Raw genomic sequence first — 18,655 nt, 5'->3', positions numbered from 1 at the left:
GATACCGGCTCCCCTGTCTGCTGGGTGACGGATGTCCCTGCCTCCCTGCTTCAAAGGGAAAGATTCCCCAGGACCGAGAGACTCCTGCAGCCAGAGTCTGGACAAGGGCGACCTGTGCTTAAATCACAAAACCTCAAAGGCATCAAAGACAATTTTCTGTATAAAGGAAAGACCTGTGTACATTTGAGGCAGACTACTTCTGACTGAAGAGGAGCGTCCCTGCTGAAGAGGACACCGTAAGAAGACCCCAGGAACAGTGCTGCCATTGCTGTGTGTCTGGAAGCTGACCTGCTGTCTTGTCTTGTCCTGCCTAAGAGGGGCCGTTGGGACTGTGCTGTGTGCTTTGTCCCCCTCCTGCTGAGAAGAACTCTCCAAGGGCTAGAAGAAGAGCTAGCCTCCTGGCCCCAGAGTCCAGGGACAAAGAAACTCTGCCGTGGTCATCGCCTTTCCCCCCCTCCTGGCTGTGTGCGGGGGAATGCCATGTTGGTGACTTGCATTTGCCGAGAGAGAGGGTGCTGCGGGAGCTCGCGGGCTCGTATCCTCTCTCCCCAAGCTCAAACTTCAGGAAGCATCGCCAGAGCCCAGGGGGCCGCCCTCCTGCCACTACACAGGAGCGCCGTGGGCCCCTGACTCTGCCCGAGAAAACCCGGCATCCCCCGGGCCCCCAGCACCGAGATCTGCGAGGCACCGGGAGCCGAGAAGAAGAGGGGAGGCTCGCCCAAATCGCCGCGCTGGGATTGGACGGCGGGCTCTGACCTCTCCGCTGGGATTCCCTGGAGCCGCGCTGCGGTTGGTTGGCGGCCCGCCGCGTCATCCGAGAGCCGCGCTGGGATTGGCCCAGCGCGTCTGGCCCGAGCTGCGTGTCACGAGGAAGCCGGGAGCCGACCTGCCTGCTGTTCCCCCCAGATAACGCTCGAGTGTGGGCTTTGGACGAGCGCGTGTCCACCTGGGAGGAGAGGGGTACGAGTAGTGCGTGGATGGCTGGCGCCGGCCGGCACTGAAGGAATCGATAGCCGAGCCCTCCTGGGAAGCCCGTACCGGCATCAGGGTGAAGTGCGGTACCGGGCTAAGAGGAAGTCATTGTTTGGACCATCACCAGGGTAACCGTCACGGGGTACATTTCATGGGGGCATTGTATGCCTACGCACCCCCGCGCCCAGGGTCCCCATGAAGAGCGGGGCAGTCCTTTTCATCCAAAGACTGCTCTGGGTGCATTCTGAGTTGCCCAATCTTTTGCAACAGACTCATTTTACGTTTTAAGAACACTTTCCATAAGAAGAATACTTTTGTTTCAAGAAGCCTATTTTATGTTGCTTTATGTCCGTTTTAAGTCTGCCTAACAATATATAAAAATATTATTTTTTATATCAGACCTGTGTGGTGTCCGTTTGTGGTCTCCATTATAATTACTGAAGGTGCTGGTGCAAATACTTTACACATTGCCCTGGAGATAAGCCTGTCTGCTCTGCCAAGCTACTAAGGGGGTGAGCAGGGATTATCTACTAACGTACATCCACCTTGCCTTAACTAGAGGAGAGGGTCCCTAGTTGGTCAGAGGCCGTGGCCCTACCAAGTATGGACCCCCAATTCTAACAGTTAATAATTGAAAGACCGAGGCCTACTTTTTTTTTCTAAAAAGGTCCATAGACATGCCTGAGGATAATTTTAAGTGGCTTGCTTAGCTGAGCTTTTCCTATATTTTAAGTGGGACAGGGAGGCCCAGACATGGGTTCCATGCTCACCATGCCACTGGATTCAAGCTATACTGGCTGATGACGGTGATACCCTGAAACCGGTCCTATGATGTTTGTTTACGGTCCAGGGAGGAACTGGCCTGGCAGTTTGGGCTGGACTGTTCCCATGATTTGCATATGTCTAGGTCAAAACTGGGGTGACGCGGTGAGCAACAAAATTATGGATTTAGACCCAGATCTCTGCGCTGGGGGTAAGTGTTTGACATTATTCAGCATTGTGTCCATCAATTGTTCTTTTTGCATTCGTCCCCAAATGGACCTAGGGCCAGAACCCCCGCTACCAAGGCAAGCCAGTCACCATGTTTCTCTCAAACACCATTACACCTACCATTCCCACTCTCACAACTAGACACTGCAACCATACTCTCTCTATTTCCATATTCATACATGTCACCAACAACCTCATTCACATACCATGAGAAAGAATACATACACCACCTTATCACTCCATCTTCAATTCAACACATAGTCCTTGACATAGCCAACATCACGCACCACCACTTACATACTCTTTATTACAGAAACCTGGTTCACACCCTCCTCCACCCATATTTGACTCTGTTCCCCCTCTTGATACAGCATCCAACACGTAGACCGCACATGCAGAACTACAGCGGGACCTGGAATTGTGCACAAGTCATTGTAGCCCTCCACTATCTTGACATGGCACACCAGAGTCTTTTGAACTCTTATCCTGTTACTTTCTCCTCTCAGCCTGCCAAACTGCCTCCTTTCATGTCATCTGCAGATCACCCGGAACCCACAAGGACTTTGTAGGAGTGTTGTCAGACCTCCTCAATTCTGGCTCTATCCACCTGTCTTGGAGACTTCAATCTATGCAGCAAATCAAGTTCCAAAACAATGAGAAAAACCCTTGACTCTCTACCCAACAATGTAGAAATTAAACACTGCATCACAAACCCAAGTCTCCCCAAAGGCAAGACACCACCCTCTCCTCTCTGCGTGCCCCAACATCCACTGCCACCCCCCTGTTCTTCTGAACTGATATTCTTGCCATCCCCTCCACATTCTAAACATCCTCCACCACATGAAGGGCAGCAGAAAAGGAAAAATTACCATCTGCTCCTTCATGCATATCTATTTAGAAATCCTAGAATATCTAATCCACGACCCAGACTCTTGCAGCCTACAGTAGATGTCAACACCCTTCTCAACCTCTACAGCACCTCTATGAATAATCATGTAAATGCTGTGGCCCTCTGAAAAATTGCACCTCCAAGCCTATGCCGTCAGTACCCAAATTAATCCTAGAACTAACTGAAAACAAGCATGCAGTGCACAGATAATAGCACCAAGCCATGAGAAACTGGTGGAATTCATTCTTAGCAGGTGAATGTTGTGGCGTTGGTATGGGACCATGCATGCTTGACTGAGTTCTACATTTTTTTTCTTAAGTGCCATTGATAGGGCAGTTTGCTCTGCAATTTCAATGTATTTATTTATTTTGATATGGAACTCCAACGGAGGTCCACAAAGTACACCAATAGATTAGAAAAGACATACTTTATATACAATACAGAGTTCTTCAAAAGTACACCAATAAATAAAAAAAAGACATACTTTATGTACAATACAAAGTTCTTCAATATCCAACCATCAGGTATTACAACATACAAAATAGACTTAAAAAAATACCTAATAACCAAGAATGTTTTAAAAAAAATTCATTTATCTGATAGCAAACTATATCATTTGGTGGGCACAAAACAAATGTGCGGGCCTCCTGAGCAGAATGGATATTAAATTTGATAAATGATGCTCTTAAAAACATAAGCATGGCCCTTTGTAGTTCCGGGCACACTAATAGCACATGATTAAGATCTTGAATTTGTAAAGAACACATTTCACAAATTCTCTCCTATTTTGGTATTTTGTCCCATATACCAGTAACTTCTCTTAGGGGCAACAAGTTAGTTCTCAATAGGAGTATCAGCCTTCTAATCCCGTGAGGAAGGTTCCCGGTTAAATAAAGTGGTGGTCTATTCCCCAAAGCACTCTCATAGACCACCTTGTTACGTGATTTGGACTGACTTAAAGCAGTTTCTCTAGCCATGCTAATAGAGGTTGTGGACTTCTTTATAAACAGCTTCAGTTCAGACTTTGGCATAGGGGAATCAACATTTAAGCTAAGCCCAACTAGATCATTTGCTTGTGCAGAGGACCTAAAGAATGTCGATTGTTCTTTCAATTAATGAAACATTTCTATTCTCAAGGCAGCCCTAAGAGTGCCCTCATCCCCCCAAAAGAGGGAGTTACCCCACCTCAGGACTGCAGCCACGGATTAAATATATGAAGAGACTAGACCAAATTCCAGACGTAATACTTTGGGGCAGCCAAAGAATTTAAGTTACGAATTTGGCGTAAGATTCTGCCTTCAGCCTTATCGAAAGAGCCAGTGATTCATATCCAGTACTTTAGCAGCATATGTTAATGAAGGGGGGACTTTCACCTTAAATACTGATGGAACATGACTAGAGTGGCGTCTCCCACAAGTTTTATAAAATCTGTTTAAGGCTCCAGCTTGGGAGACAACCTTACTAACACAAAGTTTAATATGCTCGATATCTCGTCCAGCTTTTGAAAAAACCTTGCCCAAATACAAGTACAAATCAACTAGTTCCATTTCTTCGTACCCCAACGTCCACTTATACCCTCTCTTTATTCTTAGCCCTTTCTTGCGGAAAACCAGGATTTTGCTTTTAGCGATATTAATTTTAAAAAAGTGGTCTTTGCATATTTAGTTAGTGCATCCAGACGACGTTGCAGACCAATGCGCGTTAGATAAAAAATTGCCACATCATCTGTGTATAATAAAGAACCAACTGACATTGTACCAAATCTGGGAGCATCCTCCCAGACTGAGTTCAAAGCGCTGGGGAGTTCAGATATATACAATGAAAACAAAAGAGGGCCCAGCAGGCCGCCCTGCTTAAGCCCAGTATATATTTTGATCTTACATGATAACCCCAGTGAACCTCCCATCAGAATTTGGCACCAGGTGTCTGTATGTAATTCTATACAGTTTGCTCTGTGCACATTTTGGTGCAAATTCAGGCTCAAAAAGTGCCCTCCGATAAATCTTTACTTCTCAGTGAGGCTAAACATCACAATCAATACATTTCAATAACATGAAGCATATTTGGTTCCATTGCAGGCAAGAGTGAATTAATTTTCAAAACAATGGAAGTTTGTTAAAGGATTACAAAGTTACACATTTAAATCATCAACACTTGTAATTCTGCTGTCAATACGTGAATGCGTTAGTCCATATATTTTCAAACCAATTTAAAAACCTAGAAACATAGACCGACTATTACGAAGCTGTCTCGAATTAAATAGATCAAAATCAGCTCTTCCATAAAGAAAGCATTCTACTCTGCCGAACTAGGGAAAAGTCGGGTGTTCTGGGGAGAAGTCAGGATAAAGGGATTATGCCAGATAGTCTTGAAAGGCAATAGAAAGGCATCTGCTCACAAGCAATGGAAAAGGGAGTTCCAACTTCTCATCTATATTCCACTGGCTGAAAACACACATTCTCACATTTTGCTCCACCTACATACGAGTCCCAAAAGAAGAACCAATTAGTTTAAGGAACAAGCATATAAAACAACTTTGCTAATTTTCCCAAGCAAATGCACAATGCACTCACTCTAAACGTGCTCCGGACTAACACTTGTCTGCAACATAAGATACATTCAGTTCAAGTTGTACCCTGCATGTGCGCATTAGAGCATCCTAGAAGGATTGCATCAAACCTTTCACACAAAAAACAAAAGATACATCATTCAAGATTGCTGGCTCGGTTTTCTATTGAAATAAAGATACAGGACAAGAAGCAAAATGGCTTCCATCTTTAAATGTGGCATATGCTAGCTACAGTAAGTTTAAATGCGAAAAATACATTTGCGTGTGATCATGTTATTGTAAATATAAATGCAAGCATTTTTAATATGAAAAAAAAACTCCATCACCATTGCGTATGAAATGAGATTGTGTCCCGTAAGTGTAACTAAATGAGTCTGTGACACACATGCTGTTTTAGGTATCCTGTATTAAACAGGACGCCAGTTTTGTTTTTTCTTTCTGTGCCTAGTATTTACATTACATTGTTTCTGACTGTATCTAAAATGGAAAAACGGGCTACATTTTTAGTCGCTGCATTGATTAAATGTAAATTGTAATTTTTGTCAACTATTTAAAACTCTGTATTTTATAAGTTTTTGTAGCACTTTTGTATTAGATAAAATGCTTGTGTCCCTGAAAAAGCACTGCTTTTAAGATCTGTTTTGAATTCTCTAGAAAAGCACTTGAAATATTTAATCTATTTTGCTTTTTCTTTTAATGTATTTTTTAGATAAACTTAAAATTTCCGATTTTGGTTTGGCAACTGTGTTCAGACACAACGGCCGCGAGCGATTGTTGAACAAGATGTGTGGGACGCTCCCTTATGTTGCACCAGAACTAATTAAAAGAAAAGAATTTCATGCAGAACCGGTGGATATATGGTCTTGTGGGATAGTTCTAACTGCAATGCTAGCTGGAGGTAAGAAGCAGAGACAGGCTCTTGAAATCAGTTTTCCTAGATTCTTTATATGCTGCTTTTATACTTCATGCTCAATACATTTTTCCTCCTGTCTAATGTATTCAGGCATGAGGAAAAAAAACAGATGAATGATTTTTGACTGCACATTATCATGAAAGCAAAGTATAATTGATTTTGTTTTTACTTACCACATGTGTAAATAAGCACTTTACATAAAACTGGAAATTCATTGTGGTTTACTTAAGTGATGGGGAAAAATGTATAGCAAAGATGTCTGCAAGCTAGAAAGGTGGCTGTTTAAGTTTATTTTTTTAGATATAATTTTAGGAGATGTGATTTTACGTTTTTCCTTGTGAAAAGAATGTTTGGGTTCGATTTGAGATAATCCTGTATATGACGCCAGGATATTGATACTTGACTTGAAATGGCTTGGTTTAATGTTTTTATTTCATTTTTGTTTGGCTTCTTTATTTCTCAGTGCAATTAACATTTGCTTTTAGACTTTCCTTCTTGATCATAGTAGACCTAGATAGAAAGCTTTTTAGGTCGAGCTTTGCGGCAGCGCACAGCGTGCTGCTCGCTGTTCGAGACTGCTGTAGTAGAGTATGGGAGCGAAGCCGTGCCCACTCTCCTCCCCTATTTTTCATTGGCTTGTGTCATTGTCTTTCGTAAATGCTGCCTTTGGATTCGTTAATAGGCTCGTTAGTCCCTCCTTAGTACGGAATTGTCTTCATTTGTATCCTCCCATGGCTACTGGCCCCTTTACTTCTGTTGTTACACTGGATCTGTTATTTCGTCAGTAAACACTATTTACTTTATTGAGTTTCTCTTACTGCAGGCCAGACATGCGCTGCTTCAGCTGAAACCGCTTGTGTTTTTTTAAAGAAGCTCGGCCACCCCGTAACTTGGGCGTCCGCTTTCAATTACTTTAACCCGGCATTATCTCGAGTCTGTTTCAAACCCCCCCTGCCCCCAGTAAAATGGTAAAAAATGGATTTCACTAATACCACCACCAGTACCACCGCCACCAGTACCACCGCCACCAGTACCGCCGCCGCCACCAGTACCACCGCCGCCACCAGTACCGCCGCCACCAGTACCGCCGCCACCAGTCCCGCCGCCACCAATGCGACCACCAATACCACCACCAATACCAATTCCTCCACCACAATGCCACAACCACCCCAACACCACCACCAATACCACAACCAATACCACCACCACTAATACCACCTCCTCAGCGCCTCTCGCTCACTAGTAATAGCAGGGGCACTGTAAGAGACCGTAGTTGCAGCCAAGACCATCCCTCCCTCCCTCCATGCCTGCCATAAAATACAGCCTGCTCTGCACCAAGAGGGGAAGCCAGGGCCCTACTACAGCTGGAGTGTTTTTTGTTAGGCCAAAGACAGCAATGACATTACGCAATGTAACACTGCCCACTCAAATCACGGATAGGGCAGGAAATAGCCCACCCCCGCTCTTACTCCTGAGCCGCGACAGTGTAATCACAGAGCGAAAGGTTAGTGTTTATAGCTCGGATCATATATAACTCTCACTTCACACTTTGTGTCTGTGTAATTTATAACACTTACACATCTTCTTCACTGCTCTGTTTATCACTACTTTGAAGACATCACCGGCCGGTCTCTTCATCTGATATTTACAATCTAACAAGCGGTCGTGAAGGCCCTTTATTGCAATGCAATAGGTCTCCTATTTGCGAGAGTTTAAGCTATTAGTATTGTAAATGACAATGCCTTTTATTTGTTTTAAAACTCAAAACATAAATAAAAGACACTGTCATTTACAATGCTGATAGCTCAAACTCTATTGCATTATAAATGCTTGTGTTATGCAAGCAAACTTGAAGGGGATTCTGACAAAGAGAAAAGTGTGTTGAAAATACAGCTATATGGTCAAAAGCGAGGCATCTGGATATTTGGAGACACGTTGGATACCTTGGTGGTGTGCATCAGACCACCTTAGCTTACAGTATTCTCTGTTCTTAAGAAATTGAGCAGGTCCAGGGAGCGCGATCAAGTATAGTTGTTGATAATCACCTCTTGCATACCCCTCCTTCTAAATTTCCTTTTGGGTATTTAATTCAGAAAATCCTGGATAACATGGTGATGGCAGCTGGGGATGTAGGAAAGTGCCCTTTTTTGACATGATCCCCCACACTTTTTTGTTGGTAAATAATGTAATTTTAACTGAAAGTGCACTGGGTTCCTGCTAACCAGGTCCCCAGTGCCAGAGCTCTTTCCCAAAACTGTACAATTGTTCCCCCAATCGGTAAAACGTTTAGCACCCTCTGTAAGTCCCTTGTAAATGGTACCTAGGGCTGAGGCACTAAAGAGGGCCCCTAAGGGCCGCAGCACGAATTGTTTCCCCCTAAGGGAACCCTCACCAAGCACATGCAAGACTTCCATTGAAGGCTGCGTGTCTTGCTGCAGACAAAAGTAAAAATAAGACATGTCACACATACTTGTGTGCCATGTCCCCTACCACTGCATGCCATATTTGTGAGTCAACCCTACAGCAGGCATAACAGCCCTAAGGCAGGGTGCTTAATATGACATGTGAAGGCATACTTGCATGAGCAGATAAGCCCCTTGGCTGGTCAGTCCTATTACTGTCTGTTCAAGTGGATGGGGAAGCCAGTTTAAAACGTGCTGGAAACTGGTAAAAACGAGTTCCCTTGCTACATGTTGACATTACTGAAGATAGGGATGTTTGGTATTAAACATCTCATATTCTAAACCCACACTGATGCCCGTGTTGGATTTACCAATACATGCGCCAGAGGGCACATTAGAGGTGCACCCTTAAAACCTACCAGGGTCTGGTGTCCTTGTTGACTGGTGTCTGCCAGCCTGCAACCCAAGATGCTGTTCTGACCTCCTAGTGTAAGAGCCTTTGCTCTCGGGAGATCCAGAACAAAAGAAAGTCCAGGAAAAGGGTGTAACACTCCCCCCCCCCCCCCCCCCCCCCCACAGGATGACCTGCTGATTAGCCTCCTTGGCCCGGCGTGTTTTAAAGAAGTGGCTGCCTTTGGAATGCAAATTAGGTTCCCCTCACAGGAGAGGAAGCCATTGCCCTTCCATAGCCACCTTGGCAAATGGACAGAAGGGGTAATTAGCTAGTCAGGTAGGCTTGCTACCTTCAGGCTAGTACCACCTCTAAGGTGGACTACTGTGAGGTGGATCTTTGTGATGGCAAGCTTAGTAATTCTGGGACAGGGTTATGCCCACTTCCCACAGAAAGTGGTCATATAGGGGGCGTAGTGACCCCAAGGGTCAGTAGTCTATTGGCCACTACCCTACAATTCCCTAGCACCCCTGAATTCAGCATTTAGGGGAATCCCTGGCACCAGAGGGACAGACCGATGATGACTTAAGATGAGAGAGACACCGAAGAGCCGCAAAAGCAGAGAGGGGAGAAGAAGCAGCTGACTTGGTACCAAACCTGCCGGCCTGTCTGCATCCTTTGATTAAAAAATATGCCAAAGTCGACTCGTCCTGCAGCTGTTGCCTCCAGAAACCTGGGAGACTGCCTGCCTTCGAAAAAGACTCAAGACCTCCAGAGAACAGCACACCTATTCTAAAGAGTCTCCAAAGGAGAAGACTCTGAGGCCCCCGGAACTGCAAAAACAAAAACAACACCCGAAACCACCACTGTACTTGACACCTCCGGCCCAAGTTGAAGTGGGCCACCGGTGCCAATTCGGTTCCCCAACCTTTCAGAACTCAAGTCCATCGTGATTTCCCCCCTCCAGGACTCCCCGACATCGCCTGCAGCCTCTGTACGCAAACCCCCTCAACCGCAACTGCTCCGATAAGGAAAAATCGTACACCCCTGCACCTGGGTCTAATGAGAAGAAGAGCAGAGGTGTCTCCCTGTCCCCGGACCTCGCAAGGCCTGAGCCTACTAGTGGTACAGCCCGACTGGGTACGTAGCCAGAGCCTGCAGCCTCTTTTTACTGTGACCGATCCCCATTGAAACGCATTGGTCTCTCAATGCTGATTTGCACCCTGCAATGGCCGCCCTCATGCAGCTCGTAGTGCACTGTTGGTGCTGGCTTGGATATTGTCCCCCATTCACCCTAACTCCTGGAGATTGATCCTGTAAGTCCATGTACTGTAACTCTTTGCAGAACTTGCTCTTCCTTCCATAGGATAGCATTGCAGAACTCACATTGCACTGTGTCCACTGTTTGAAGTGAAAGGAATTCATATTTAAAAACGTACTTACCTTAACGATTTTTATTTGATGCCAAATCGTATGTTAAAGTACTTGGTATTTTTATAAATTGGTGTGCCTTTCCTTCTTGAGTTGTGTTGTAATTTTTTAATCATTGTGTGTATTTTTAAAATGTCTTTCACACCTCTGTGTTAAGCCTTAGGCTGCTCGACCACACAACCCCCTAATAGAGCACTTTAGGCTTGCATAGCAAGCCCCTGTCCACTCATAAGGGAACCCTTGGACTCCTTATACAGTATATCAGATTTTAGATATATCGAATAAAGAGCCAGCGTCCTACAGGGGATAATTATACTTTTTACACTATTATTTAAATAAATGCAGCACTGGCTTTGGCAGATGTCTAGTCTCCAGAGAGGCCTACCATTTCTTCCTACTTACCAGCAAGTAATATTTGTCACTTGTGCAAATCCTGTCCGTAGGATGCATCTCAAGAATCTGCCCCTAATGGTGGCAGTGATCAAAGAAAGACCAATACTTTCACATGGCTATTGTAATTGAGGGAGGTCAGACAAGCCCTTCACTCTTTCCTTCTATCTGTGCAGAATTGCCCTTGTATTGTTTCTCTGTAGGCGCACCCATAGAGAGTGCATCTTGAACATGAACCTCTTAGCCTACTGGAAGTAATAAGAAAAGGCTATAACGATGGGGAGATATTAGAGTAACAATTACAGGGATAGATTAGAGCGTGTTTCTGTCACTTGTGAGTGTCCTGAGATGGAGATCTGTGTTTTAATAGGTCGGTCTTTGAGCTTCTCCTGGAAGATTGTAGGTTGTTGTTACTTGTGATGTCGTCATGTAGGCTGTTCAAGAGTTGTGGTGCCAGTCATACAAACGGCTTGCTTTTCCTTAATGGTTTTCCTTACTACTTGAATTAGAAAAATCTGAGGTTTGGATTGCTACTTCCATTTCAACCAGGGACTTTGTTTTTTGCAGATTGGGATGGAAGTAAACCTACATGTATGGCTGTGTGTGTTATGCAAGCCAGTTTGAAATTGTTTCTGGTATCAAGGGAAGCCATCATCATCATCAAACAACTTTATTTTGCACTTCATAAAATGCATAAAAGTACACATATAAAAAGTTAGCATAAAAAGGTACATTGAAATTAAGGGAGCAATAAGTTCTAAATTAGGGGCAGTACAGAGCCCACAATAATAGCCTTTACATAAAAAGTTGAATCAGAAAATATATACATGCATATAAAAAAGACAAATACATCAATAAAAGAAGTGATTTCAAAGTGCTGTAATTGGGGTACTGAAAGCCTTACGGGTTCTCATTGCGGCCAGTAAAAAGGAGGCCAATGCATAATAGAACAATGCGGTATCTAATGAATAAAATAAGAGCTGAGGCCACAGTACTCGTTGAAAGATTTCCTAATAGTGGAACAATAAAAACCTTCCTCTCAGCTGTGTATAATGAACAAAAAAGGAGGTGATGTAAAGTTGATTGGGCTGTCTTCTTGTCACAGAGACAAGGCGGTAAATTGCTTAGAGAAAATTGGTTACTTGGTAACCCAGCATTAAAGGGATAAGGTTCAATCTGAAACAATGCTTGTTATGCTCAACAATCCGTAAGTGTGAGTGTGAATAATTTAATATCTGTGGTATGGTTACATAAAACTTTACGGTTTGTTTCCCTTTATGGCTATTCCACCTGTCATGAGTAACTTAGTTAATAAAAATTGCCTTTAATCTTGATTTAGGGAAATGTTCACAGAGAATAGGGGTATCATAAAAAAGGCAGGCCAAAAAGGTTAGTTTCTCTGACATGCGATAGCTAGGGGAATCTGTGGGCGTAATTCAAATTCAGGATATGTTTGAGGATATTTTGGTTTAGACCCACAGTGCCCCTTTTCCATATGGATAGCCAGAGGGAAAGTGGTGCTAGTCTTATGGCACCTGTAATAAAGGGCATGCTGGCTTCTTTATGAGCTATAAAATTGTTACTTGATTGTGGGATTGACCGCAGCATTTTAATGAATTTGTCTTCTTGAACTTGAAGTGGTGTTACATCACTGATACTCCAAATTGCTGCCCCGTATGTGGCCATTGGGAGCTTTTTTGTCAGATACATTGTAAACATTTCTAGTATCAGTTAATGGCCTAGTTTTTTTTGAGAATTTAAAATAGGCAGTGTTACTTTGAATCATTAGATTAACTCTGCTTTGCAACATCTCTTTCCTAGTTTTTTATTGTCAAAAATAACCCCATAATAATTAAAATATGGTACTTGCTCTATTGTTTCTCCATCTACTTTATATATCATTCTCTTCTTTTTATCACTACCCATTGCCATAACATAGGATTTTGCTTTGTTAACGTGTAAGTCCAGATTATGCATAAAATCTGTGTTTTAAGATTTTGTAGTGCCATGGGTGTCCTTGCCAATAAGACAGCGTCATCTGCGTAGAGGAGAATAGCAAGGAGAGTCGATGAGACTAACGGAGTATCTTTCGTAGTTTCAGTCAGCACATTGGTTAGTTTGTTTGTATAGAGAGCAAACAGAAAGGGGGCCAGGACACAGCCTTGCCTGACACCCCTTTCGATTTTAAATGGTTTGGTACATTCATGAGTTCTCCCATAGCGTACCATCCAAATAAAGCTGTCTAATAAAGTTAGTGATGTCATTATCCACTTAATCTCCTTCAACGTGAACCATACTTTGCTATGGACCAAGCAGTCCAAGGCATTAGACAAATCCATGTAGGCCAGAAGGATTTGAGCGTTTTTCGCTCTAGTGTATTTCCCAATTGTAAGAATTGAATTAAGACACTGGTCTAGGGTTCCTCTGGCCTGTCTAAACCCATATTGAACTTCCGTGAGGATGTCCCTTTCCTCAGCCCATATTTCCAATTTGTTTGGCAATAATCGTCCCATTAGTTTGGCTGAGCTATCGAGCAAAGAAATGGGACGATAATTGGCAGGGATGGAAGCCTCCCCTTTCTTATGTATCGGAATGATTACTGATTTTTTTTCAAGGGAAGCCATTAGAAGTATTTCATGATGCGGGCAATGCCGCAGATTTCTTGGTCCCTTTAACAATGCATACACCTGTGTGTAGGTTGGCTCTGAGGAAAGCTAGTGCTATTTTGGTGAGAGCTGCAAGTATCTAGTTCACTGCCATTAAGGCGCAAGAGCACCAGGGCCTGTACAGAGGTCCTGAAGCCTTTCGGTGAGAAGAGCGGTTTCATCTTGCTGAGAAGGTGATTCTTTTAGGTAATGTGGAGATGTGGCTTTAGGCAAATATTTAAGACGATAGTGATTACATGCGATTTGCTTTGGAGACTGTTAGAAATGGGATTTTTAGTCGGCTAGGGCAGAAACCACCACTCTAGTCAGGATAAGGGAGTTACACTCCTAAAATAACCCCTGCTCACCCCCTTGGTAGCTTGGCATGATCAGTCAGGCTTATCTTAGATGCAGTGTGTAAAGCATTTGCACCTAACCAACAGTAATACAGTGTAAGCACTACAAAAGGACACCTCACCAGTTTAGAAAAATATCCAATATTATTATATACTTTAGACGACCAAATAAGATAAAAATCCACAATACAAATCTTCGGTTATCAAAATATGCTTGAAAAATAGTTCATTGATGTCGATAGCTCCGTCCGGGGCTATCACGGTGTCGAGAGCAAACAAATCCAAACAGTTCTGGCTGACCGAGGCTTCGGGGGCCAGCAACGGTGTCGGGAAGACCCGCAAACAGTACTTTTTAGAAATGCAGGGCGTCGGCGACGTCTCGTTGAGCTTCCGAAAGCACGGCGTCCGCAGGCGTCTGTTCCGGAGGTTGGTGCAGGAGTCGTTGGGTTACTGTGTCAAGCTCAAGAGAGGGAAACACCACCACCTTATAAGGTGTGGGAATGAAGACTACCTGGTGTACATATGGAGAAAGTCTGGTATACGTTTTTTGGTATGTTGAATGATACAGTGAAGCCAGCTCCATTTAACTGGAACCACCTTTTCTTGTTAAACAGGGTTTACTGGACTCTATACATACTGTCTAAGTTATCAAGGAGGTCGGAAGCTAGATGTAAGAGTGCGACCAGCCAAAGCCAGATCACTTTCATATGTTCATGGAATGCCAAAAATGTATATCCTTTTGGGATAATGTCAGTCTGTCACTTGCTGAAATCTTGCAGGAAAAGTTCTTTATCACTTTTACTTGTCTTCTTTTCACAGTTAAAATAGCTTTGGGGGCATGTTACTGTAGGAACATGGCAATATCGAATTTCTACATGTCCCACTTACTAGCCATCTCACCTTATGGGTTACAAGGCCTAATAGGGGTGACTTATTAATATTCAAAAGGAAAGTGGTTCTCCGGTCAAAAGGGTTGTTTTGACAGGTCGTCCTGCAGGTTTAAACTTCAGTAGTCAGGATACATTGGTAGGCATCAAGCCATGTTTTCCTTTTCCCACTAGAGGATAGCACAATAAGTGCTGCAGTCCACAGGTGATATTTAATTTACCATACAGTGAGTGTAGTTTCTACACTATACACTAAGGCCTTACAGGAGAGTCAAGTATGCCAATATGAGAATAGCCAATTTTTACATATTTCATGAGTCTGAGCACATACACTAGGCAGCGGACGGCAGCTCCCCAGTCTACAAACGAGCAATTTTTTTCTACAAAAAAATAGGGGGACCACACAAAAAGAGACATTGTCTCACAATGTCTAATAAACAAAAGCTACAGGAATACAAGCAATACATTAAACTTGATTGGCAGGCTATAGCCACTTCAATTTTGTACTGCATGTGTGTTGAGATCAAAATGTCCCCTGCAATTGTTTACTTCTGCCCTGGGTGCTAGACTATGGGTATCTGGAATCCAGGTTTTGATTTTGGACCTAGTTTCACACTAATCTAGTGCATTCACAGAAGCCTAGACCTTTTCCTTGAGTTGAGTAAGGCCGTGGACTGGTCCCGTGACCTGGAGGGGCGCGCCAACCGTGCCTTCATTGCTGTGTGCGGCAGGTTAACGACCTTGCGTTATATGAGATATTTTAGGCACACCGATAAAATACCTATTGCTGCTATCACTGATCCCAAATTTCAAGTTTCTCCTCCAGGTTCAGGTAGTGAAAATCATAAACAACAAAAGAAAAAGCGCAGGGTATTGAGGCAATTATGACTGCACCTATCAATAATCTGGTTTATGTAATCAAAAATCCGGGTGCTAAGGACCTAAGCTTCCAAGGGAAATTTCCCACAATTTACAATAAAGCACAGTGATCCAGCACTCCACAATAAAAAGTCATCAATGAACAAGTATAGCAGAAATTAGAATCCATTCAGCAGGTCTTTTTTATTAAATGTTCTTTATTCATATTCTTCACACGACAGTAGCCAACGCGTTTCGTCCAATAGGACTTCTTCAGGGCTTATCAATTTCCAATGTTGTCCTCCCTGTTCTACTGGATGTCTACACTTGATAGACGCTCTCATTAATATTTTTCGGTAAGTTCATCTTGTCTATATCCACAGTTTGGCAACCTCAACGTTTTCCAGAATTGCGTCTCCCTTTATTTGAAAAATGTACATATCATACGTGCTCCCAGTGGAATAAATATGGCGTTAGCCCATCTCAGTTAAATAGAATCGGTTTGTGATCTCCCACCGCGCGGTACTCTCCAAAAAATAGTCAAAGGTAGTGAAAATCACCCCCTCACATTTTTTTAGACTACTGTAAATAGGAATTCACTGCATACTTACCAGTCCACCATTTTTTTGTGTCCAGATTGTTTGAATTAGTTACGCCCTGTTCAATCCAGATATAAGGAGCAAGGAGTGTAAAAAGGACTTCTGGGTGAGAAAATTAAGCAAGGCTATGGATTTTGAATATATCATAGTAAAAGAAAGGTTTTAACGGGTTTCCTTAAAAATAGAAGTCCTTTCTTGTCTTTCAGTCTTGAGGCTATGTCTCTGAATGCTTTGTCTCCTCATCTCACTCTATTGATTTTTGGAATCTGTAGGCAGAAAGCGTACTTGGAGTCAGAAAGGCTGTGAAAGATGGATCGGCTGCTCTGTGTTAAATATCCAAGGAATAAAAAATATGCACTTTTCTAATTGAAGCCAGAGATGTGATGCTAAAGCGTCCTTCACCTGCACCTCTAGGGCGGCTGTCCATCTGAGCAGACTCAAGCAAAAAGTACAGAACCTCTGTAGGGACCTATATTTCTTTTGACATTGAGTAAATCTGAACGATTTGTAAAAGAGATGCCAAAGAGAGAAGCTTTACAATATTATTCAAACATATAAGTTTATTTAACTATTTTTATCATTTTTAGAAGAATTTTTTAAGAAACATTTGTACAATTGGACAAATGTTTCTTTAAAAATTCTTCTAAAAATGATAAAAATAGTTAAATAAACTTATATGTTTGAATAATATTGTAAAGCTTCTCTCTTTGGCATCTCTTTTACAAATCGTTCAGATTTACTCAATGTCAAAAGAAATATAGGTCCCTACAGAGGTTCTGTACTTTTTGCTTGGTTTGTCTCTCCCCCCTCTGGACCTTAAAGTATCTGGGAGAACTCTCTCTTTTCTTACATCTGAGCAGACTCTCCACATCCATACGAATGCATGTCACCTCCTGAGAAATCTCCTGCGCTGTTGCTCTACTCATGTGAGTTACTCTGTGACCTTCTGGAGATCCACGTGCACCAAGCCCAGGTCTACAGCCACCCTATCAACTCGTACCTCTCAGCGTGGTTCGCGTGTCCTGGACCACTTCAATGACGTCCTGCAATATCCTAGCAGGGCTGCACCCCTGTGTCCCGTTCGCCCTCGCTCTGAGGCACCAGAACCATGGTGTATTTATCCATGCTTGCTTGAATTGTCTGTGATGGGAAGGGGGGCTTGTCTTTCGCCATGGTGCAGGTGTGTAACTGTTTTGCTGAGGCCCTCTGCCAGTTCTACTGGTGTTCTCACCTTTCGCCCCCAAGCCGCGCTGCCCAGGTCAGTCCGAGTGCCCCACTGGGCTGGCAGCTCCACCGTTCGCAAAGTTTCTTGCGCTTGTTGCCCATTTACTGCATCGATTTCACCGTAGCCCCCCACTGGCCCCCAGTCACATCTGCTTACATGTACTTTTTCTGCCTCAGGGATGAGCGGTCCTGTCCAATAGCCTCCCTCTCACCCAGTTCCAAAGGCCAGCCATCACACCTGCACAGCGGCTTATCTCAGCTGCTCCCCTCCAGGTGTCCCAGGGGCCTGCCCGCCTCTCTCAGCTGTTTGCTTGTCGAATGGGGCTGCTCTGTTTCCACTACACACAAGCTTCCGATGCCTCCGCCCTCATCGCTCCCCTTAAGGCTCCACTATGCCAGGCACCCACTCGTGTAGGGCTCTTGTCAGCTAGGCACTGCCACACTCCCTGCTATTCCTCCCGGGCAGCAGATACTTCTTGCGGTTTCTGGTCACTGCTTGGTCGAGTCACGGGCACTGATCAGATGTCATCTCGGCCCCCCGTCTCCGGGCTCAATTTAAATGTCATAGCTTGGCTGTGTAGGTTTAAAACTGCAAATTCGAGCTGTCAAAATTAACCCCTTTTGACAGTCAAAACCTTCCCTTTAAATATTTATAAGGCCTTATTGTCTGTATGTCAGGGTGCATGTTATTTAAAAGTAGCACATGTAGAAAATTAAGTTAAACGTCCCTACAGTGAGAAATCCCCAAACACTATTTTCACTAGAGAAAGGCTGGCTGTTCTTTAGGAAAACACTGGCTTGTATTATTACATTAAATAATGCTTTTTCCGGTTAGGAAACAGAAATATATTTAAAGAATAATTTTTATTTGTTAATAAAATCCAATTCAGATACCATTTTTGATTAATATTAAGGAAAATACACTTTTAGAAAGTTACCATTCCTTGCCTAAACCCTCTGGAGCCTAATTGCACCATACCCCCAGTTAGTAATTGGCATTTGAAGAACTGTTAAAACTACAGCAGAGCACAAAGGTCTGGGTGTGGGAAGATGTTGTTCCTTTGACAGGATGACCAGTGGGATTGGGCCCAGGAACTGCGTTCATTTCAAAGAGGCCTCCTCTTTCACAGGCAGATGTT

At 43.5% G+C, this 18,655-nt stretch overlaps 1 protein-coding gene across 1 annotated transcript in view; it reads left to right on the top strand.

Annotated features, from left to right (window-relative positions):
- The window catches only part of CHEK1 (checkpoint kinase 1), a 188,031-nt gene that overhangs the window by 73,928 nt on the left and 95,448 nt on the right, over positions 1–18,655 (top strand). The window contains exon 6 of the mRNA XM_078682330.1: positions 6,130–6,318. Within this exon, the coding sequence (XP_078538456.1) occupies positions 6,130–6,318 (189 nt within the window). The remainder of the gene's footprint in view (positions 1–6,129; positions 6,319–18,655) is intronic.

Source organism: Lissotriton helveticus, chromosome 3_1 (genome assembly GCF_964261635.1).
Source record: "Lissotriton helveticus chromosome 3_1, aLisHel1.1, whole genome shotgun sequence".
Taxonomy (NCBI): domain Eukaryota; kingdom Metazoa; phylum Chordata; class Amphibia; order Caudata; family Salamandridae; genus Lissotriton; species Lissotriton helveticus.
Note: the sequence above shows the minus strand (reverse complement) of the source record. Positions and strands in the feature narration are given on the sequence as shown.